The 23868-nt window shown below is 40.4% G+C and overlaps 3 protein-coding genes across 8 annotated transcripts; 2 read left to right on the plus strand and 1 right to left on the minus strand.

Annotated features, from left to right (window-relative positions):
- Nucleotides 1-1300: 1300 nt before the first annotated feature.
- Nucleotides 1301-13004, plus strand: stk17b (serine/threonine kinase 17b (apoptosis-inducing)). Its single transcript, XM_053496740.1, has 8 exons — nt 1301-1678; nt 1957-2070; nt 6519-6731; nt 6859-6997; nt 7978-8104; nt 9263-9311; nt 9661-9840; nt 11908-13004. Exons 2-8 carry the CDS (start codon nt 1958-1960, stop codon nt 12149-12151), a joined length of 1065 nt encoding a protein of 354 aa, XP_053352715.1. The 5' UTR covers nt 1301-1678; nt 1957; the 3' UTR covers nt 12152-13004.
- A 2351-nt stretch (nt 13005-15355) lies between these two features.
- c5h2orf69 (chromosome 5 C2orf69 homolog) lies at nt 15356-20029 on the minus strand. The gene is made up of 2 exons (XM_053497414.1): nt 19529-20029; nt 15356-17330 (listed from the first exon to the last, which is right to left on the minus strand). The coding sequence occupies exons 1-2, from the start codon at nt 19796-19798 to the stop codon at nt 16614-16616; spliced, it is 987 nt and encodes a 328-aa protein (XP_053353389.1). The 5' UTR covers nt 19799-20029; the 3' UTR covers nt 15356-16613.
- ftcdnl1 (formiminotransferase cyclodeaminase N-terminal like 1) lies at nt 19752-23593 on the plus strand. 6 transcript variants are annotated; one of them, XM_053497418.1, is made up of 6 exons: nt 19752-19843; nt 20682-20811; nt 21817-21912; nt 22104-22259; nt 22339-22527; nt 22964-23593. In XM_053497418.1, the coding sequence occupies exons 2-6, from the start codon at nt 20700-20702 to the stop codon at nt 23389-23391; spliced, it is 981 nt and encodes a 326-aa protein (XP_053353393.1). In that variant the 5' UTR covers nt 19752-19843; nt 20682-20699; the 3' UTR covers nt 23392-23593. The 6 variants fall into 6 exon arrangements, with proteins under 6 accessions (XP_053353393.1, XP_053353394.1, XP_053353396.1 ...); XM_053497419.1 differs by having other exon boundaries at nt 19757-19843; nt 20679-20811; XM_053497417.1 differs by lacking the exon at nt 19752-19843 and adding an exon at nt 20120-20255 and having other exon boundaries at nt 20679-20811.
- Nucleotides 23594-23868: the final 275 nt, after the last annotated feature.

A 23868-nucleotide genomic window follows, 5' to 3' on the forward strand; every position in this document is an offset into this window, starting at 1 on the left:
TTCTTTATACAGTTGCACAGTTGAGGGTTAAAGGGGTCATCCAGACACATTTTTCATTAAATGTTAATATGATCTTCAGGGTCCTAATGAAAAGTTTGTAATATTTTTACTTAAAAATTCCCAATGGTTGTGTAAAATAAAAACACTACTTTTAACTGGTAAAAACTAGCTCTGTTCTCAGCAACCTGTTTTAGTACATGCTTCTTTAAATGCTTATGATCTCTGCTGAGCCCGCCCCCCCAGTTCTGTGGGGAGTGTAGTCCAGTGCGGGCAATGTTTTGGACTGCATTACCCACAAAGCATTGCCCATAACGCAGTGCAGCCAATGCTTTGTGGGTAATGCAGTCCAAACTGGAAAACGCTGGAATATAGAGCCTGAGCCTGTTTTCTTAAGTAGTTTTTGGTTTGATTTAAGTACGGAACCTACTCGGAACTTTGCAATATCGCCTGACAACGCAGAAATTAAAAGAATGGACATGCATCGACTCGATTTGTCTTTCTCATCACTGCATGGGCATGAATTAACGGGCTGTTACACTGCCGCGAGCAATAACAACAAAAGCGGAGAAGCTTACTGAGAGAGATACGAACCCGATGTGTTTACTGATGTGTTTACATGACTTCTTAATCTTTGACATACATCGTTATAAACCATCTAACGTTACAAAGGTAAGCATAATATAGCATATATTTTCCGACTACGTACACAGTTTGCAACTAGACAATCACCTTAATGCATTGTTTATTATAAACGGGCGATTAAGAATTATATAGAGACGGATGTACATAGAGAAGAAGCCATAACCATGTTCTATGAGAGAACAGTTTTTGATCAGATCACTCCGCATTCATCGTGATTATTAGAAATCAGATCACTCTGATCAGATCACTCTGATCAGATCACTCTTAATCAGTAGCCCAACACCTGAACCATTGAGCTACCCCTGTCAATCAGTTGAGTTGCCGATCTGATCAAAAACTGTTCATGATGATGTAATGCATGGATGGAGATGGTTCCTAACCCTTGATCTCCTTAAACCTTCTCTCCTGCACGTTTTAATAGTGATGTAACAATTCAGCTGATTGACATCATCCTCCAGAAACATTACATCTGGAAGGAACACCAGACAGGGGGTTCTTCAGGAGCAGGCTTATGAACCTGATCATCACCGCAGTTACCACTGTACAGTTTTACAACGTGCTGCGGCTTGAGGCACGTCGGGATGTGCGTCATGACGTAAAGTCGCACCCGGAAGTGGGAACGTGCCGTCCGTGCCAAGGGAGGAAAAAAAAACTGCACTTTTCAAATCTGTGAGCAGGAAGAGAGCTGAGAGGAATACTGGGAGGGCGAAAAGAAAAACACACATCTTTACACGGATTACATAAGTTAAAAAATATATATATATTTATAGTAAATATCAGAAGTGTGGAATAAGAGTTAGTGGAGTGAGTTATAGAAAGTGAACTGGAGAACCAGGGAAAGTAAGATTAATCTTCATCCTGTGCCGGTGTTTTCTGTCAGAAAGGGGAGATGCAACATGATGTTGCTGTTGAGGACAGGCGCTTAAACAAGGAAGAGAAGTTGCTTCACTCACTCTGAGAGAGAGAGAGAGAGAGAGAGAGAGAGCGAGCGCGCGAGCTCACCCGTTCCGTTCTGTTAGCATTAGCTTTACTCTCGGTAAGTCACTCTGCTGTGTCTCTGCTTCATGGATCATTTACAAACTAATGTAGGAAGTCATACAGACGTAAAATAATAATAAATATTATTATTACATTAGTAGTAGTCATCTAAGACGTTGTTGGTATTATTATAACTCCTTCTAGAAGTTTCCTGAGGCTGGTTGTTTACACAGTTTGACTTCCTCCTCTTTATTTATTTCCCTTTCATGACGGTGTAGAAACCTAAAACTGGAATTTTATTGTGTTTTCATTGCTTTTCCGTTCGCTCTCCTGCAGGATGATGGCCCGGAGGAGGTCGGAGTCTCGCTGCGGGCTGTTGGCGGACATCCAGACCCCGCTACTGCCCGAGCCGCTGGACTCGCTGTTCGACATCACCGGCGAACTCGGCAGGTTAGCTCTCTCTCTCTCTCTCTCTCTCTCACACATACACACACACACGGACACATATGTATACACATCCGATCTAATAGAAGGACCTACGGTATCTCGAACTGCTCAGAGTCAGGACACACAGCGCATCAGTGTTTGTTGCGTATCTTCAGAGAGCATCAGAACTAGAGGACCACAGAACAGTGGAAGTAGGTGGCCTGGTCTGATGAATCACGTTTGCTTCTACATCATATCGATGTCCGGGTGTGTTTTTGCGTGTACCTGGTCGATGAGATGACACCAGGATGCACTATGGAAAGAAGGCGAGACGGTGTGTCATTCTGGGAAACCTTGGGTCCTGACATCCATGTCGAGCTTTGACATGTACACTATATTTCTAAAAGTATTTGCTTGCCTGCCTCTGCATGCATATGAACTTGAGTAACATCCAATTCTTAATCCAAAGGGTTTTATGTTATGTTGGCCCACCCTTTGCAGCTATAACAGCTTCAACTCTTCTGTGACCATTTCTTCGAGAAGCGTATTTGTGAGGTCTCCCTTTGTGAGGACACTGTCTCCCTTCTTTAATTCGTCAAAGGTGTTCTATCGGGTCTGGTCTCTGTGCAGGTCATTCAGGTTCTTCCATGGCCAAACATCATCATAATGTTTATGGATGAAGAATTGGATGTTATTCAAGTTTATATGCATATGAAGGCAGGCAAGTGAATACTTTTGTAAATACGTTGTAGCACCTTATCTAAAAACTATTGCTGCATCATGGAAAGAGTCTTCCTTGCTGGCAGATCTCTTTCCAATCAAGCGTCTCTGGGATTGGATTGGAAAAACAAGTCCCGATCCATGGGGGCACCACTTCACCAGCCCGGTTGGTGCCAGATACCACAGAATACCTTCAAAGGTCAAGTGGAGTCCCGAGGACTTGATGATGATGATGATGATGGGTCAGGGCGTGACAAGAGGCATCTATTTAACATAACCAGGGTGGTTGTAATGTTACGGCTGATCTGTGTCTATAGATCAAATTGAAGATAATAGTTAAAGCCATAACCTCAAAGCAGAAGTATTATTTGGTTGATTAACATAAGAGATAAACTAGTATTGGCTAGTTTTATCTCGTTTGTATTTGTATTTATCATACATTATTACACTTTAGCTGGTGTAAACTACAAAGCCTGAAGTCTTTAAGATTACTGCAGCAGTTCTTAGGTACCAGTCTACAGTATCATAATGGGTTTGATTACTAAAGGAAGAGGCTGTGTTTGGGCATAAACTGTTTTTGGGAAGTGAAATCTTAAGCATACTGATGTGAGACCATCTATAGGAGCAGAAGGTGCATCACAAGTGATAAGCAGATGTGTCATGATCGCATTAAATCTTACATCTGAAATGTTTAAGATCCTCATGTTGGTGATAACCTTTGCGCTTTCAAGTCTACACTAGAATTCTGTGGAAGTAGCATGATGACCCTATTGATATTTTCTGTTAGACATATGAAAACAAGGCAGATTGAGGAGGCGTGGTTATTTGGTTCCTGCTTCTCACTAAACTGTGAAAGGTTTCTGAAAATTGGACTTCAGTTTTATGTAGTGTTAAAGTATTTATGATGATTGTAAAACACAAACCTGTCATTATCATAGCTCATGTTTTTACAGTATGACTGCTTTAAACACTGATGCATTGGCATGTCTTTGTTAAAGCCAAAGGAGGGTGTTGATTAATTTTCTGTAAATGCAGCCCTGACAGTAGTGTAGCTGTGAAGCAATTGACAAGTCATTAGAAAAAGAAAAAAAGGCTGTTACTTTTGGCAAGCTTATAAGAATAAAGCGATTCTCAGGATGTGCTGTCGTTTAATCTGCCTCTGGGTGGTAACAGTATCTCTGCTTTGCCTCTAGCCACATTATTTTCATAAAACAGCACACCCTGTTGTGTTCTACTGTTTACCATTAAACATCCGCTCTTATGTTTGTGATGTAACCTTGTAACTGTTTCCTTAACCAGAAGAAACACCTCAGATAAACCTTTTAGCACCGTCACATCAGCGTGATGTTTACATGGACGACATTTATTCAATTTGTTCGAGTCGAGAAACCAACATAAGTGCTTAAGTTGATAGATGCTGATCTGATAAGATGTGTGTGTTTCTTCAAAGATGTGCTCTGAATTAAACTTGTTTGACAAAGCAGTTGTGCTCACTGGAAATTTTTTAATATGCTGGAAATATACCAGAACAAGAAAGAAGAAATATTGATATATATATAAATCATTCTTTTTTTCTTTGAGGTCAAGTTAGGTTTCCCATCTTGTCCGATAAATCTTTTGCATAATGACTGTTAACCAGAATTCAGTCTCATTTCTGATTGGTCAGAAGTTTTTGCTTTATGTGCAATGTGAGCCAGTCAGACAATGGATGAAAGTCAGAAGTAAAAACACACATAGGAGAACGTTGGTTCATCTCACAGAGTTTACAGATCAGGAATAAATGCATCATTTTCCTTACTAGAAACTCGTCATGAAACCTAATGTGGTAAACGAGCGCAGAAAAAATATATATATTCCAATTAGAGAAAAAACTCAGATTAATGGCTGATTCTTACTCATTGAATGGAAGGTTTACACCACCCACTCATTCCGACCAAGGCGTTTACACGATGCAGTTTTATTCTGATTGTAATGATATTCTCATTATTAGTGAAAGATTATGGTCCAGCCTAGTGATGCCTTCAAAGTTTCTTTCTTATTTTTTGCACTAGAGGTTAATATAGCCAGTAACAATAGGCACCTAAAGCCATTACACTCATTTAACACTGGGAATTGGGATTTCCATTTAATAGGAAATGATTGGAAGTCAATCCGACCTAGAAAAACCATCAAGTCTCTCCTTGTATAAGCCTTTCACTTTATATCGTACTGTTGATGCTATGCTAAGGAAAAAACATCACAAAGAGTGTTAGTAAGTTATTCTGTGTTTAGTTTACATTTACACATCTGGCAGATGCCCTTGTCCAGAGCAACTTACATTTTTATCTCGTTATATACCTAAGCAGTTGAGGGTTCAAGGCCTTGCTCAAGGTCCCAACATTGGCAACTTGGTGATGGTGGTGGGGTTTAAACCTGAGACCTTCCGAACCATAGTCCAATGCCTTAACCACTGAGCTACTACCCCTGAGTTTGGTTTGAAATCTGGTGACTTTAAAGGACAAGATAATCATCATAGATTCTCGTGTTTTGTGGGTGTGGGCGGAGTCATTAATCAGGAACAAAATGGCCAGTGTTCCCTGACTACTTCTGTAATTTCTCATGGTTGTGTGTAATATTAAGTCAACATAGTTTGATTTCAAGGAGAGTGAAATTTTACAGCAACGGTGTGTGTAGGTTTATATATAAAAAAGGATGATGATTGTTACATCCAGATAGTCGGACCAGTGCTGGTTTCCATTAAGGTGGAGTGAGTTGAGTGGTGTGTGTTGTGGTGTGTGAGTTTCCCCACAGCACCGGTGATTTTATACACAGATCACTGTTTGTCTTATGGACAAGACCTCTGAGTGTGTGTGAGTGTCTTATTGTGGTTATTAGGAGGAAGGAAGCTAAAATGAGAAGCAGTACCATGAGAGCAGTGTGAAAAGAGAACTGCTATGGGTACTTCCTCTCTCTCGCTCTTTCTCTTTCATTGTATTACCTAAGCTTAGTCTCTACATGCCTTTGTGGCAGTACAGGGAATCTTTCCTTATACAGGAAGCTCTTTTCACAACTCATTTGTTTCTCTGTGTGTCTTCTGTCTCAGAACAGGACGCAGCACAAAACTCGGTGTGATCTCCAGTGTGAATATTTTAAATATTTGTTTTTCAGACACGATTCATGTTAGATTTTTTTTTGCTGGTTGAGTGACCTGACCGTGTGTGTGTGTTTACCCGCTTAGCCAAGCTGTCATTATACAGTAAACTGTAATTAGAGGTTTAGGCGTCTAGCCTGCGGCGTTGTGAAACGCTCTCAGGCAGCATCATATGTGCGCTTCTGTCATGATGGAACAAAAGAGAGAGAAAGAGAGGGGGAACTATTGAAATGTTCCAGCAAACAAATATGAGTTTATTCTCGTAGCTCTCACGACACAGTGATGCTGGCGGTTGTGCCGTGTGATATTCGACAACGCCGAGTCACACGTCTAGTGGAGGAAGTCACAGGTCTGCCTCGTGTTCGAACCTAATATATTGTCAGCGTACTGTTTTTAAAATTTGCTATCTATCTTAAAAACTATCGACATTTCCGATCTCTCTGACACGAAGTCACACCGAGCCACGTCAGCAGGTCTGCGTGTAATATATTCAGGAGAACTGGATGTGGTTTGATGCAAATATTTACAAAAAACATCTTGCATCTAACTGCCTACACACACAACTCTGATTAGACACAGAATTCCTGACTTTAAGCTGTATGTGTTGTCTTCCTTTTTTCAGGGGGAAGTTTGCAGTGGTGAAGAAGTGCGTGGAGAAGACGACCGGGAAAGAGTTTGCGGCGAAGTTTGTGCGGAAACGCCGGCGAGGTCGTGACTGCAGGGCCGACGTCATCCACGAGATGGCAGTGCTGGAGGTGGCCCGGACGAACTTGCGCATCATCAACCTGCACGCAGCCTACGAGAACGAGCATGACATCATCCTGCTGCTCGAGTAGTGAGTGGGACATAAATCAGAAAAAAAAAAAGAAAAAAGCGTGATTTTACATGAAAATCTGACGTATTTAAAGATTTTTATATCTTGGTTTAAAAGTGTTGATTCTCGTCTTTGTCGCTCTCTCCAGTGCGGCAGGTGGTGAGATATTTGACCACTGCGTGTCTGACGAGCTCCTGTCCGAGGGCCAGATTGTCCGTTTAATCCGACAGATTCTTGAAGGCGTCCATCTGCTGCACCAGAGCAACATCGTCCACCTTGACTTGAAGGTTTGCTTGAACACTAAAACACTACACTCAAACACTAGAACTCCACAGTTCTTCTGATTATGAACCTGATTAAAAGCCAGAAGGGACTAGCTGGTTAAACTGTGTGATATGTTATCTTTTTTTATAGTATCAACCTTTGACATATCATATGAGCAATCAATCTAGGCCAAAACACAGTCCTAGTCCAGATTAATCAAATTCATTTTTGACCTCATAAATGCTAACATGAACTTTCCTTCAGATCAAGTACCACGTCCAGGTTCTCGGGCATCTTTGAATTTCAGTACAGGTCATTCCCGACTTACAAACATCCGAGTTACGAATACAAATATAAAGAATATATTCTTATTTCCGGTTCAATCACAGACGTAGCTCACGTGTATTGTACAAAACATAGACACTGCAGTGCACCAGATACCAATATTTACAATTATATACAATCTTTTTAGTGTGTAAGTGAATGTATAAAATGTCTAATGTCCGGTATATTTTGTGTGTGTGGTGGACTGGAAGAAATGAGCCAGCCTCATTGGTTTTATTTATTCAGTTGAATAATCCTAATTTCGGAAAATCCTCAACAAGACAGATACAAGTCCAACAGGAAAACAACTGACTGAATGGTGTCCAGGATTTCCCTTGCTATTTAAAGGCGCTGAGACAACACTGTTATATTTCAAGTGTGAGATTGATTTCATTAGGTGTGGTTCCGTTTTTTTTTTTAGGGGGAAAGGGTTTTTTTGGTCCTGAAGTCTGGACTTTGTCAGACTTACAAACAAATCTTACTTACGAATGTGCCCCCCGGAACGGAACACTCGTTTGTACGTCTGTGACTAACTGTACAGTTCGCTCTACAGGTTTATCCCAGTTAACCTGTAAATGTACATCCACATAGGAGGCAGGAATGTGAGTGTGTAGTTTTTACAAGTGAGTAAAAAAAGTGATAAGCTTTGAGAGACGTGATTGTTATTCATCATTCGCAGCCTCAGAACATTCTCCTGACCAGTTTGAGTCCTCTCGGAGACATCAAGATTGTGGACTTTGGGCTGGCGCGGCGGCTCGGCTCCATCGGAGAGCTGCGAGAGATCGTGGGTACGCCCGAGTATGTAGGTACGTCCTAGTTTGCCTGTAACATGACTCTTTCAGTAGATTTTAGTGTTATAACATCATTAGATTCCTGGAAAGAAAAATGTAATTATTAACTTTAAATGCTGTAATAAACTGTATAGAATGTGTAGATTCTTGACATTTTAAAAGTAGACCAGTGGCGTGTCATGGTACCGCAACACCACAAGGCTCTTCGTTTCCATGTGACCGTGTTGGTGGCACTTTGGTTCAGTACAACTCAACAAACAAAAAAACATAAAGACATGACAACAAAATGAATCCGAAGATTGCAATTTTACAGTATAATACTTAGACTCCCATATGAATTACAGCGACACTGGTTCGGGCAAGCAGAAGTAAAGATATAGCACTTTCCCTCTTCTAAACGATGTGGTTGGCTGACTTTACTTGTAATGGAGGAAGCATGTAGTAGCTAATAATAACATCTAGTAGCAGCGGAAATGACAGGAGTGCAGATATTGTACATGTGGTGGGGTAAAAGATGGCAGAACCTCGACATATAGATGCACATTCTTACGAATTTCCGCCTTACGAATTAGAAATTCTGCAAGAAATTTGCTTCCTCAAAGTTGCGCGTACATACGGGAGCCGTTCAAAATCAGTGCATCAGTAAAAAGGCAAGCAAAACATTTATTTAAACATAAATTAAGATTAAGTGAGGTTTAACGTCTAATGTATTTTATATTTTACTTGTCTTTTCTAAATGTTTTGATTGGTTTTATACAGTATGTAAAAATATGACAACAATCTTGGAAATTTGTAATATTGTTTAAAATTTTTTGGGTGGCTGGAACGGATTATCTGCATTATTTCGCAATACAAATTTTCTTGTCTTAAGAACTTGCCTCCGGAACAGATTACATTCGTAAATGATGTGGTTCCCCTGTAATAATTATTAAGACATTAATAATAATATAATAATAATAACATTAAGAATATTGATGAATAAGTGTTGAAATGAAGAACCAAACAGACTGTCGATCAGGTGATTCCAGTAACGATGCCTTCACTTCTTACATTCAAACAGTAGATTATTTCACCAGATTCTACATTTTTTTTTGTTTAAATAGTGACCAATTTTTTATGCTATCATATATATACCCCTTGATTTAGACATGCATGTTTTATTTCTTCCTCTAGCTCCAGAAATCCTGAACTACGAGCCCATTACTACCGCCACAGATCTCTGGTACGTCTATAATGCAAACATGTCACGTTTCATCCGTCTTTTGTCTAGCGTATCGATCTGAGCTCAAACAGGGATATGAGAAAGTCGCTGAAATGTATCAGTACATTTCAACCTAAAAACATGCATGTATACAAGCATTCAAGTGTGTTCATGTTTGCTGAGGTTATTCATGAAATGTTTTTATGACTGATATCATGCTTTATGGCTGAATATTTTAGTAATGATTAACCGTTGCTCTGCTCTACACCCATAATAAACACATTGGTCATTTTCCAAGAAAACATTTCACTGCTGAGTCAGAGCCTGCCCTAAAGATGAGGATGATGATGTATATCTGTGTTGATGTCAGGAGCGTTGGCGTAATCACGTACATGCTGATCACCGGAGAGTCTCCGTTCGCTGGTGAGGACAAACAACAGACCTTCCTGAACGTCTCGCAAGTGAACGTGGACTACAGCAAAGAGGCCTTCTCTCGAGTATCCGAGCTCGCTGTGCATTTCATCCGAAAACTGCTAGTCAAAGCACCAGAGTGAGTTCAGTGTCAAGATTTCGATTTTAATTAAAATAAAGCCCGCTTTTCAGGAATCTAGATTAAGATTTTGGTCTCTAATGAAACAGAAGGAGAGATGGAAGAAGTATCAGGGTGAATCAGACATGTCTCTAGAGTGAGAGGAGTCACAGCATTAGAAGTTTGTCAGGATTTTTATCAGGATTTGTAATTCACTTAAAAGTCCATTAAGAATTCTGTACAAAGTACAGTTTGATCTCTACTGTATAAATCCAGAAGGTCATATAGAGTTCAGGAAATTAAAGTAGTCTACCATAACAAGTATATTCATGAGAGTCAAAAAAATAAAAGTGCCCCTCCTTTGCATAGTGAAATTCTGATTAGATATGAGCTCACTCAGGACTGCTCACTTCCTGTTGTGGAAAGTTTCAGCAAGTTCCTGGGCGTTCTCCCTAGGACTCTGCCAGATCCATTGGTTTTTGTAAAAGCTGTAAAGTTTTCTCTGTGCAGTTGTTTTTATGATCCTGAGGGATCATTTCAGGAACAGTAGTTTTATTACTGATTCACTCAGACGCTGTATATTAAGTCAGAAGTCATTTCTGTCATTACAGAAATGTCATTTGTCAGAAATTTCTGGTCTGATTCACCCTTTCTGATGTTACTGGATAGCTTAAAAAAGAGACAAGCGATAAAAATCCCTCCCGCACACACTGACTGTTTCATTTCTTTTTAAGGAGGAAAACCCCTAACAGTTTATTTTGTTTGCTTGTTTTATTTAGGTTTTTCCCTTTTCGACAAACACTAATACAAGAAGACAGTTTATGTATATACCTGACGTGTGTATATGGATGTCCTCTTTTTAATATTATTATTGGTACGAGTAATTGCCCTCTGTTATTATAGAATAAAAAACGCTGGATCTTTTGAAAGTTAAGATCTTGAATATGGTGCTGGCAGTAAAAACTGGTAATAGTATTAGTAGCGGTAGTAGTAATAATAATATTAATAGAAGTCATAACAGTAATAGTAAGAGCAGACGTTATAGTAGTGTTAATAGCAATAGCAATTACAAGTGTAATAGTAGCAGTTTTAAAAGTGGCAGTATTAATATACTGTATATACAATATTATAAACAATATACTATAATACTGTTAGTAATACCAGCAGCAGCAGTATTGGTAATATTAGCATTAACGAGTAAGTGTAATAGTAGTAGTAATAGTAGTAGGTATTAATAATGTTAATAGTATTAGTGGCAGCAGTAGTATTCATAGTAGTTACGGTGTTAGTAGTAGTATTGATAATAGCAATAGCAGAAGGGATAGTATTAATAGTAATAATAGTTATTGTGATAGTAGTATTAATAATAGTAACAGGACTAGGAGCAGTATTAAATTGTAGTAATATTTATTGTGATATTAGTATTAATAATAGTAATAGCAGCAGGAGTAGTATTAATAGTAGTAATAATTATTGTGATAGTAGTATTAGTAATAGTGATGGTATCAGGAGTGACCTTGTTAACAGTAGTACTAGTAATAGAAACAGTAGTGGTAGTAGTGTTAATAGTAGCAATAGCAGTGAGGGCAATATTATTAGTAATAGCGGTAGTAGTAATAGGTGTAGTAGCAGTAGTAATAGTAACTGTTGCAGTAGTACTAGTAGTCATGGTATTAATAGATGCATAGCAGTAGTAATGATAGTAGCTGAAGTATTAATAGCAGTAGTAGTATTAATAATGGTAGTATTAATGATATTAATACTAGTCGTAGTTTTACCAAGTAATAGTAGTAGCACATGAAATTCAGAAAGACTTTACCTTGAGAAATCTTTCATCTGAAATTCATGATATTTCTGATTATAAAGTTTGATTCATTTCCTTTATAAAATCCATCCATCTGCGCAGAACTCTCCTCACACACAGTGTTAATCAGTGCCATGCTTTTAGCAACACATTTTTACCAATTTATTGGTCTCCTGTGCGATTTACACTATATGGCCAAAAGTTTGTTGGTCGTATGTGCGCACGTATTCTTTTTTTTATCAGTCACTGAGCGTTTTCCACATTATCTCTCACTATGAACGCAGAGACCGGCCGAGCGCCGCAGACTGCATGAGTCACCCGTGGTTGTGGCAGCAGTGCCTGGGAGCCGAACTCTCCCCCCCTCCGACGACGCCACGTGTTCCCCGAGAGCGCAGCGGCGGTGCCAAATGGGCATTGGCTCCTGAGGACTTGGAGGACAAGGAGAACATTCTGGATTCACCGCAGTCCAAGAGGTTCCGCTTCGAGGAGGACATGCTGGCCCCGAGAGACAGCACCAGCAGCATCTGAAACCTCTATTCTGTATAATCACATTCCCTTTTTTCTCTGTCCTTATCCTCCGAATCACTTCCGGGACCACACCAAAGACGCGAATGAGAAAGCTAATTACCGCTGCACAATGCGTGATAGGGTTTCTGTAACTCAATCACCATCGTCTTTATTCATCTCAGATGTTTCATCTCACCGCTCTGTCTCTGTTGTACGTAGTTTTATTATGTCTGTTTTTAAATTTGCTCCATTATGTATGTTTTTTCTTTCTTTCTTTTTGGAGAATATTTATTTGATAAGATAAAGTGTGGATTTTAAAATAAGGGAAAAAAGAGGCCAATGGTTCCTGTAAACCAGCAGTGTTTTAATAGTAGGGATGTTGGGTTTAGAGTTTCTGATGAATTATTATTATTATTATTATTTTGTTTTTTGTCCTAAATAATTTAGTTTATTTTTGGTGCTCCAAATCACAATATGCTGGACTGCAGGGAAAACTAGAATGAACTCAATGTATAGAAACAGGGCACTGGTCAAAAATTAGTTATATTAATGCAGTAGTAATGTAATTATTCAGGCCAGCAGTGCTGTGTGCATGTGTGTGTGTTTGCCCTGTTTGGTGCATATTTCTCAAGTCACACAAACACACACACACTGCACCCTAAATTACTTAGATCTTCTTTTTTTCGGAAGTTCACTTCTACTTAGTCATGTATTTGGAGGACTGCCATAAAGCACTTAATCCCTTGACATCTGTCCGCTTCGGTGAAATATGAAGAGAAGTAAAAAAGAAAAAGAAAAAAAGATAACTTTTAATCTGAGCTCGTTTTAAATAGATTTTTGTAGCGCTTAAATAAAAAGCAAATGAAGGCAGAAAGGAAAATGGACAGCTGTGTAGTGACAGCTTGTGATTTGTGATTTAATTTCTAGCAGGTTTTGTAATCTGCGCTCTCATCTCATCTGATCTGGGTTAGGTCAGACATGTGTGTTATTTTCTGCTGAAAAAGAAATTTATATATACTGTATATAGAGTTTACCCATTCTGTGCCTTTGTGTCTCAGGGGTTAGCTTCACAACTTGCCAGTCCAGGTTTAATATTTGTATTTCTTTATATATATATATATATATATATATATGCTGTAAATAGAATACTTTATTGCGCTCGTTTATTTCAGATGCCTGAGATTTTACCACAAATCTATGCATTCATTCTCTATTCACCATGTACAATGATTCTCTACTCAAAACTGGATAAAGTATGTTTTTTTTTTTTTTTACTTTAACTACTTCATGTTATTAAGTGTTATGTTTAAATTCCAGATGCTGTTCATCTTAAAGATGTTGGATGTTGATAATTGGAGATAAAATCATGTTATTAGAGAGAGAGAGATTGTTGTAAAGGGGTAAGGAAAAAAAAAAGGCTATGTGGGTATAAGGAATTCTCTGCCCGAGGTTAATTTAAACTCGTATTTGTTTGATTGATACAGTATTAACTTACAAACTATAAGGGATTTTAGAAATGTCTGGGACCAGAATCTCATACAGTATATCTTGTCTTGATTTGAGAACTTTGAATGGTAGTTTTTTTTGGCCCTCGAATGTTCAAGATGACGTGCCATGTCGGTTTAAGAACGTTTCCGAAATGTGTTTTGTTTGTTTTGGGGCTTTCATGCTTACGGCAGAGATGCCGCTGTGAGGTGTCACACTTAAGAAAAGTTATGCTTCAAATAGTTGTTGTCTTTAAAAATGGACAGCAAAAGTAAAAAAAAAAAAAAAAATTAACAACGATGCTGCGATTGAAAGGTTTTCCAGCCACATCCACACACCTCAGGGACGTCCTGTGACAACATCCAGCTCCTGTCTAGTGATATATATATATATATATATATATATATATAAAATTCTTTAACATGAATGATCAATAGAGATTAATAAATGCTGTTACACAGGTCGTGTGTGTATGTGAGATCAGGGTCCACACCAGGTGTTATGATCTGACCTCAGAACGGATCGGTCCGTGTTCAAGTGCCATGACTAAGCAAAAAATTCTGTGGGCTTCAAATAAACATCTCAAATTTCTTTCCAGTGTGCATTGTGTTTTTTTTACTGAGATAGTGAAAAGGATTGTATTCGTCTTACCTGAATAAATTTCCTGGACGGACATTTGACATGTAAATATGATAAACCTGCTAAACTACATACCACAAACACTGATAAGGGTTCAAACATTCCATAATATTTCGTTTTGGTTTTCTTTTACCAGTGAAACTCGTGATGCATTTCTGCACGTCTCAGTGTAACACTTTAAAAGGATATTGATATTAGTTTTTCCTGATCCTACTCTGACATTATGAGGTTCTATCTCCTGTTCACTCTTTAACCAGAACAATATTTTGCCTGGGGGTAAAAAAAAAAACAAGTCACCATTTCAGGAAGGTCAAATTATTGGGTTGCATCAAGCAAATAAAAGAACTAAGGAGATGTGAAATGACTGGAAATGGGTTAAGAATTCATATAATCAAAACCTGGAAGGACAGTACTGAACCGTCAACTTTGTGGAAGGAACGTGGTTGGGAAAAAAAAAAAATCATGAATGGAGATTGTGTAAATTTTGGTGAAGTCGCATGGTAAAAAAAACATCTACAGTAAAAACAAGAGCTATGTTTAATTAGTAAAAGTAAGAGCATTTCCATGTACACATGCACACAGTGTGATGGAAACGCTAAACTCCATAAGAAAACGACTTTAGTTTGCTATAGAACATAAAGATTAGATTTAGACACAATGGAAAAGTTCATGTGACCTGATGAGTCCAGATTGCGCCTATTCCAGAGAGATGGGCGTGTCAGGGAAAGAAAGAATAACGCACAGGATGGCCTCTGGAGGCAGTGTTATAATCTTGAGTGGGGTTGCTTTAGTCGTTCAGATTTAGGCACAGCAACGTTATGTGGCAATAAAATAAAGTCAGCCGACGACCTGAATTTACCGAATGACCAGGTTATCACATCTGTGGATAGTTTTTCTTCTCCGATGGTGAGTCCATACTCCAGGCCTTGAATTGCGAGTGAGTGGTTTTCACATGAACTGGACACCACTGAGTTAAAGGTGGTTAATTAAAATCTTAAAGTGAGCAACCTTTTTTGGGTCAGGTAGTAAATTGTTTTGTATACGTTTTTGAACATTACATGCTACAAAACTGATGCAACACAACACAGACAACACCAGGCCTGATAATTTAGCGAAGCATCCCTTTTATTACTTCAGCGAGTAAACAGAACAAAACGAATGCTTAAAGAAAAAAAAAACAGCTGGTTATAAAAGCATGGAATGGCGACATTCGCTGCAGTTAAGCAGAACATTTTTCGATTTAACACGAGCCAGCCACAAGTGCATACACGTCCTGCTGAGTCGGCATTTCTGCTCTCAGCCTGACAAACCGGAATCGCGGCAGCTAAAACATCTTAGTCGTACGCCGTTGTACGCTGAAGCTGCTTAAATCACATTACATGTTTAATCGTTGTAAACATTACAGTTACAAGGAGAGGATAAATCATGATCCTGGGCCAAGCTCCTTGACCTGACCTTCACAAAGCAAACTTATCATTTCTATATGTCTATATTAACATAATAGTGGGTCAAGGTGTGCTCTAGCTAAATTAACTTTTATGCTTAAACACAGCTTGTATAGAAGAATCAGAGCAAACGGCTCTCATAAGACATAAAATATTGTTGAACTATAATGATCTCTACTTTTGTGCAAAGAACTAGCTTGTTATGTCACATAACCGAATACAAGCAGATTTCCAGCTGAGTGCAACAAGAGAGAGAGAAGTTTTTACTTCCCTGGGTGTACAAGCTTTACTGTGTTTTATTTATTTATTTTAGATTTATCAATATTTATCAACCTTGCTACACATTCCAGCGAGACAGTATGTTATCGGTCAGCTGTGGCTCATTTACAGTCAACGATTAAACAATAAACTCTTTAAGTATTAATCCAAATAGAAGAGGGAATAAAACAATGTTCCAGTGTCTAGCATCCAGGTCTACGTACTAATGTTAATGTTTATGTTTCTCAGTGTAACCAATTTAAACATTATTATTATAATAAATAATGTGTGTTACGTCTATACTTAAGTACTTACAGACACGGCTCATAAAAATATGAAGCAGAAGAAGCTAACGGTGCTAAGCAACAGCGTACATTACAACTGGACGTCCAGACGTTTGGTCGAAATATTTCACTTTTATCAGTCCTGTGTGTGACGAGGATACCAAACTGGAACTACGACTTTGGACTCAAGGTGCTAAAATTATGTCAACGCTTTGGAAAGCTCCTAGTATGTGCAAAAATATGTACTAAAATCATTAAGTACTTTGTCATGTGCCAAGAATTAAAAAACTAAACAAAAAAGGCATGTTGAGAAAGCTTAAAGTCAAACGAAGATCTATCTAACCGTGCGACCTGAACGCGTTTCTGTGCGGCTCAGAACTCCTCGATGACCCGGAAGTGGTTTGCGATGCACACCGGCTCGTCTTTGAAGTGGAGGTTTTGTGTGACGCGGGCGCCGAGTTCCTGCAGCGTCTTTACGAAGCGCCGATGCTCGCGTCCCACCCACGCCCTGGCTGGGTCACACACTTCATAGGGAGTGACATGAGCGTGCACGGCGACTCCGCTGGACGCCAGCTCGCGCAACGCCTGCTTATCCGTCACCCACGTGTCCCCGGTGCCTGGGTGTCCACCGTCCAGCCAGTACATGTCTGAGATGCTGTTCAGGAACTGCCTCAGATGGGGGTCGGTGCGGGCTGACGCCAACTCGTGAACGATCTGATTCAGCACCACGCAGCCTTTACTGAAGCCCACTAGAATGAGTGAGAAGCCTGTGGGGAGAGGAGCTGGCACTGAGGAACTCCCCAGTGGTGGCAGAGGCTCGGCGATGGCTGCCTGCTCTGTGGCGTGACCGAGGAGGGCGCGTAAGTGGCGCATGGCCCCGTAGTCGGGCGAGTGCTTAGGTGCGCCGAATACATCGGACAAAACGAAGTTGGAGTAGCAGCTGAACTTCTGCAGGTGGAGGCGCGATGGCCGTACCAACCACACATGCCGGCCTGGGAAGCGGGCACCAAGCATCCAGGCTACTCGCTCCAGACTGAATGAGATCCATGGAGATGCATCAGGCTGCACAGCCATCTCTTGATGGAAGTTCTGGAAGTATGACGGGGACACAGAGAAAGAGAGAGAGAGAGAGAAAATCGTTAAAAAGTCACAGGATAAAAAAAAATAGAAAATTGCCCTTTTGTAAAAACGTGTGTGCACACCCATCCTGTGTGTATTGCCACCTTGTACATAGTGTTTTTAAAGACAAACTCCAGATGCACTATGACCCTGACCAGGATAAAGTGTGTGTCAAAGTCGAATGAATAAATAAATAATAGAAATTAGCCATCATGGGATTTTAGCGCATGAACAATAGAATATTCATTTCCTGGTGAGCTGAAGGCTTGACTCCTAGTGCCCCTTGTATCACTCTGACTATTAATATTGGTCAGTGTCTAATCACAGGAAGCTGACGACTGGATATTTTAGTTTGGTTTTAACCTCTGAAATGAGACGGATGTGTTTACACGGTCATATCAGTGTCACTGCTGAACACCACATACATAACATTTGGTCTCTGTACAATAATGGATGAAGTAGAGGAATCTGACCAACTTGGTGGCTTTAGATTTGGCAACTTCTTAGACTCCTTTGGTGACGTCCTTTCAAAAAAAAGGTTCAAGTGGTGAGCAAAAGTATTACTGATGAACACTAGCTGATGTTTAAAATCACCATCGCTCTCAACAATCAATGATCACCAGACCATCAGGCAACATCTGATAACTTCATCCACAACCAGTTCAGAACCACAACCCATCGTTATCTCTAACACAACACAGGCGATTTCTATTTATCGTGTAAATACATATTAATGTTATCATCAGTCATACAAGCCGTATACAGTACCATAATGCTAAAAGCATTCTTTAGAAATGTTGGCCCATATTGATAGGATAGCATCTTGCAGTTGATGGAGATTTGTGGGATGCACATCCAGGGCACGAAGCTCCTGTTCCACCACATCCCAAAGATGCTCTATTGGGTTGAGATCTGGTGACCGTGGGGGCCATTTTAGTACAGTGAACTCATTGTCATGTTCAAGAAACCAATTTGAAATGATTCGAGCTTTGTGACATGGTGCATTATCCTGCTGGAAGTAGCCATCAGAGGATGGGTACATGGAGGTCATAAAGGGATGGACATGGTCAGAAACAATGCTCAGGTAGCCCGTGGAATTTAAACGATGCCCAATTGGCACTAAGGGGCCTAAAGTGTACCAAGAAAACATCCCCCACACCATTACATCACCACCACCAGCCTGCACAGTGGTGACAAGGCATGATGGATCCATGTTCTCATTCTGTTTACACCAAATTCTGACTCTACCATTTGAATGTCTCAACAGAAATTGAGACTCATCAGACCAGGCAACATTTTTCCAGTCTTCAACTGTCCAATTTTGTTGAGCTCGTGTAAACTGTAGCCTCTTTTTCCTATTTGTAGTGGAGATGAGTGGTACCCAGTGGGGTCTTCTGTTATTTCAGTCAAAGTTGCTCTTCTATCAGCTTAAATCAGTCGACCCATTCTCCTCTGTCCTCAAGCATCAACGAAGCATTTTCGCCCACAGGACTGCTGCATAATGGATGTTTTTCCCTTTTCACACCATTCTTTGTAAACCCTGGAAATGGTTGTGCGTGAAAATCCCAGTAACCAAGCAGATTGTGAAATACTCAGACCGGCCCGTTTGGCACCAACAACCATCCCACGCTCAAAATTGCTTAAATCACCTTTCTTTCCCATTCTGACATTCAGTTTGGAAGTCAGGAGATTGTCTTGACCAGGACCACACCCCTAAATGCATTGAAGCAACTGCCATGTGATTGGTTAATTAGACAATTACACACCAAAAGTGATCAAAGGCAAGAAAACCGGTGAACTGGCGACAGGGTCATGGGCGGGCGAGGTTCACTGATGCACACTGGGTAAGAGAAGGAGAGGAGTCAGAAGACACAGTGCATCACTGTTATGGTGGCAAAATGGGTGGGGACCAGGCAGGTGGTCATAATGTTATGGCTGATCGGTGTACATGTGACATAAATGGTGGGTTTATATCTTATTAAAAGTGCATGGAGTGTATCTAGGAGGAAATGTGTAAAAATGTGTACAAATGGGGCTGTTTATTACCTGTTCTAACTTAGAGTCACTAGGTGTAACAGCTGCAGATTATAAACACAGTGTTAGTGCAGAGACATGTGTGACAGGTGTGTGTGTGTGTGTGTGTTTAAGCTCTAGAGCCTCAGACTCACCTGGATGTCTCCGGGGAAAAACACGACGTGCGCATTTTCGCTGCGTGTCGCCCGGGTTTGTCTCGGGTCGGGCCGCAGGAGCAACACGTCGTTCGTGCGGTGCTGCTCGGAGCCTGGGACCGCAGAGAGGCGCAGCAGACTGCCGGGAGGAGGCGCAGACGGACCCGGCTCCGGACCCGAACCTGCACCGTGTCTCGCTGTACTGCTGCTCATCACCGCCACACCACACAGCGGCCGGCCTGATAAAAACCCTCTGCACCTCCACACCATAAACAACACACACACAGCTAGACAGGCACCATCTTGCTACAGCAGGTTAGCCATGCACGAGCGCTAAACTGTTGCTATAGTTACCGAGCTCGTTCCGCCATGTTTAAACCTGTCGCAGGTGTTAGACGTAATAGATAAATATCTACATAATAACTTAGCATCTTCAAACGCAAAAAATCTTAAATTACAATAAATGTGTATTATTATTATTATTATTATTATTATTATTACATCGCCAACGAAAAGCTCTTTTTTCGTAGATCATACACTACGCATGCGCAAAATGACTCAGAATGCCAGAGAAACCCGGAAGTTTATGCATACCTACCGAACTGATCGTAAACGCATGCGCTAAACGTACGCTTAAATATTTGATTGAACTGTTGATTTGTAAATCAACAGTCCTAAAGGACGCTATCGGGGCTGTATGTAATTAAAATAGACACGTTGTTTTAAAGTAAGCTACAAAGTCCTCTCTGATAATATATATATATATATGTGTGTGTGTGTGTTTGATAATATTCGATGGATTGTAAAGCTATTTTAAAAGTCTTGCTTGTTTTTACGACTGTGTTTGCGACAGTTGCTGCAGATTTGCGAAACAAAATCCTACCGTGGTTTGGTGTTTGAAGTCAAATAAACAAAATGCTGTTTCATCTTAATTCATAGATTTCAGGTCCTCTAGAAGCACATGACACATGACAGTGTATATACAGTATACATTCCTTTTATATATATATATATATATATATATATATATATATATATATATATATAAGGAATGTATACTGTATATACACTGTCATGTGTCTCATATATATATATATATATATATATATATATATATATATACACACCTGTCACTATCACTTTGTTCTAGTAGATCTCCTGGTGTTAAGGCATGACCTCTGCCCTGGGGCGCCGCCTGGTTGCGTGTCTCCTGAACATCTCCGAGTCTCGGAAAAGAGACGTGGTGGAGGAGGTGGCACAGGCAGCCATCAGCGACCACCATGGTAAGCTTTAATACTGTTAAAATCCCGAACCTGCTCTGAACACTGTCGTCTATACCACTTTATCCTGTATACAGGGTCATGGGAGGCCTGGCCTATCCCAAAAGACTTAGGGCACGAGGTGGGTACCCTGGAAAGGCCATCGTAGTTCAAACACACTGACACCATCCATGCACTACAGGCAAATTAGGAACGCCACTTAGCATAATGGACTGTGGGAGAAAACCAGAGTACCAGGAGGAAACCCACCCAGTACGGGGAGAACATGCAAACTCCATGCACACAGACCCTGAGGTGGGAGTTGCAGTTATAAAACCCCGGGGCCTGCAGTTATAAAAGATTAATTAAGATTTCAGAATCAAGATTTCATCACCCTTGTTGTATAAATCTTGATAGGACACATGACCGAGAGGTATTCAAGTTAGAACTAGGAATTTTGATTATTTCTGTATGTAATCCCCTGCTACACTAATGCACTTATCCCAGCGTTTCATTTGTACATGGACACCATAACGGTAGAAAGTTTTCTCGAGCCATGATTAGACTACCAGCTTCACCTCTGAAACACTAGCTCCCCAGGAACTCCTTTAAGTGCTCCCAGTGTGGAAATGACTCGGCGCGAGGTCAGGACAGTATGGAGGACTCCCAGCCGAGTTCCTGTAGTATGCAAGTGGTGTTGGTGAATGATTGTGTATACAATTCACATAGACTGATGTGTCTGTTCCTTCCACAAGTTGTTGAAAAGTTCTCTATTGATTTTCAAGGATGAGGTGTTTAAAAAAAAAAAAAAAACTTAATCACAAGTGATCTTACTTTGCTTTGAAGTAATTTTACTTGATCATCCCGTGTTTTTTACCTTTGGGGTGTTTAAAGTAACTGCTTTGTGCCAGGCTGCATCACACCACCCTGTCTTTGGTTATTTTCTATGACAGCATGCCTGTAGTAGTTTAATTCCTAATATATTATATTTCTTGGTTTTACTCTGAAAATCTGTGTGAGCAATTTTAGGAGGAAGACGGAAAGGCACAACTGTCCTAAACATCTTCAGTGATCATGACTACAACCGTTCGGTTCTGACCATCGTTGCTGGTATTGAGCTAATCGGTAAAGTCCTCTATTAATGTACAGCACTGTCCATGAATTCAAAATGTCATACCACTACCTATTGTCATTTTAAAGCCTATGTCCTTTGGACACTAACTTACTGCAGAGCATTGGGGGGTTTTTACTCTATACTTTAATAATTTTTAGGATTTTTAAGATTTCAGATGGCTGTCGTGTTTCCTTTGCTACAGGGGAGGCGGTCCTCTCAGCATCAGAGCGAGCCTTCTCATTGATTGACATGACAGATCATGAAGGAATTCACCCTTGCATGGGAGCTGTGGATCTCGTGCCCTTTTATCCTCTGGGAGAGGACGTGAGCTTGGAGGATTGTGGAAAAGAGGCTCAATGTAATCTATAACAAGCTATTTTGGAGTAAATGGAAAAATTCATAAGCATTCACAAATTAGTGGCATCTCCCCCGCTCAGCTTTAGGTACAGCTCTGACCGAGAGAGTGCCAGGCACCAGTGCGTTCTTCTTTGGCTGGGCAGATAACCCGCTGCACCGTGGCCTTGCACACAGGAGGAAAGAGCTGGGCTGGTTCAGGAAGGCTCCCGACATGGCTGCCGTGTGGCCAGATGTTGGACCAACGCCTACGAGAAGATACGGATTAACAGGTGAGATTTCTGAACACAGAGAGATTTCATTATTTACAGGCACTAGTAGACTTTGATGAGCCAGGACGACATTAATAACAACATCAGTAACATTAGCAATATAATTTTTTTTTCATATAGCTTTAGATAAACATCTGGTTAAACATCTCTAGATCTTTCTGAAGGCATTGAGAAAGTTCAGATTAAAACAAACTGTTTAAAATGAAGCAAAGAAACTATTCAAAATTTAATTTTGCCTGCATGTAATTATTAAATAATATATTTTTTTAATTACATACATCCAATACAGGCCAAGGTGAAATTAAATTGTTAAATGTCCAATCGTGTTTTCTGCACCAAACAGGGATTTGGATGAAAATTTTTATAAATAATGTACTTATTCAGGTATCTTCCTTAAGCCTAATGTGAGAAACAAAGCCTTATTTTCTCTCTAAAGGTATCGGTGCAAGCCCTTATGTGATGAACTGCAACGTGACCATCGATACCCAGGATTTATCGCTAGGACGGGGCGTGGCAGCGGGCATCCGAGAGTCCAGCCTGGGCGGAATCCCTGGGGTGCAGGTCATAGCTCTTCCTCATGAAGGTACTGTAGAAATCGCCTGCAACGTAGAAAGTGTACCAGGTCCAGCCGCTGGAGGCTGTGACTCATGGCCAGCATTCCGAATTGGAAATCAGGAATTCTGCCACGCTCCGGCATCACTGATTGCCACCCGGGTGGCAGAACTGGCCGGGTGCCAGGGTGTGACGACACGAGGGACGGCGCTGATCGGGTTCACACCGCTCGAGTGTAAGAGACTGGCTGAGAGAGCGCTGTCTCAGGATATCGGAGAGTTCTGGAAGGAGCTACATGGAGTGCGCATGTAGACAATGAGACAGGAATATAAACACTGTCCTCATGGAGTTACTGTGCTTATGGACATATTGATCATTCAGTAGCTTTAGGATGAGAAAAAAATAAATAAAAAAAACAGCTCTAAACACACTGTCTTCATTATTATAATTGATAATATAAATTCCTGTTAACTACACACACTCTCAGGTTAATAAAGTTCATTGCAAAAGTTTGCACCCCCTCCCATTGTCAGTGGTTTCTGTTCGTGAATGGATTATTTTAAGCATTTTTTTTTTAAAAAAGGGTGTGTATTCATTGACAGGTTTGTGTTTTGTGACAACAGCTTTATGCTTTTTCATGGGTGTGGCAGCTGCAGTGTGATCTCTAACCACATTAAGAGGGTTTCATCATATTACAATAACAAACTAAACTGGACCAGTGCTGTGACTTATCATAGGTCCTTTAGCAGCACAGGATAAGTGAGCACAGCCTTGTTCGGAATGTGTGCG

This window comes from Clarias gariepinus, chromosome 5 (assembly GCF_024256425.1).
Source record: "Clarias gariepinus isolate MV-2021 ecotype Netherlands chromosome 5, CGAR_prim_01v2, whole genome shotgun sequence".
Taxonomy (NCBI): Eukaryota; Metazoa; Chordata; class Actinopteri; order Siluriformes; family Clariidae; genus Clarias; species Clarias gariepinus.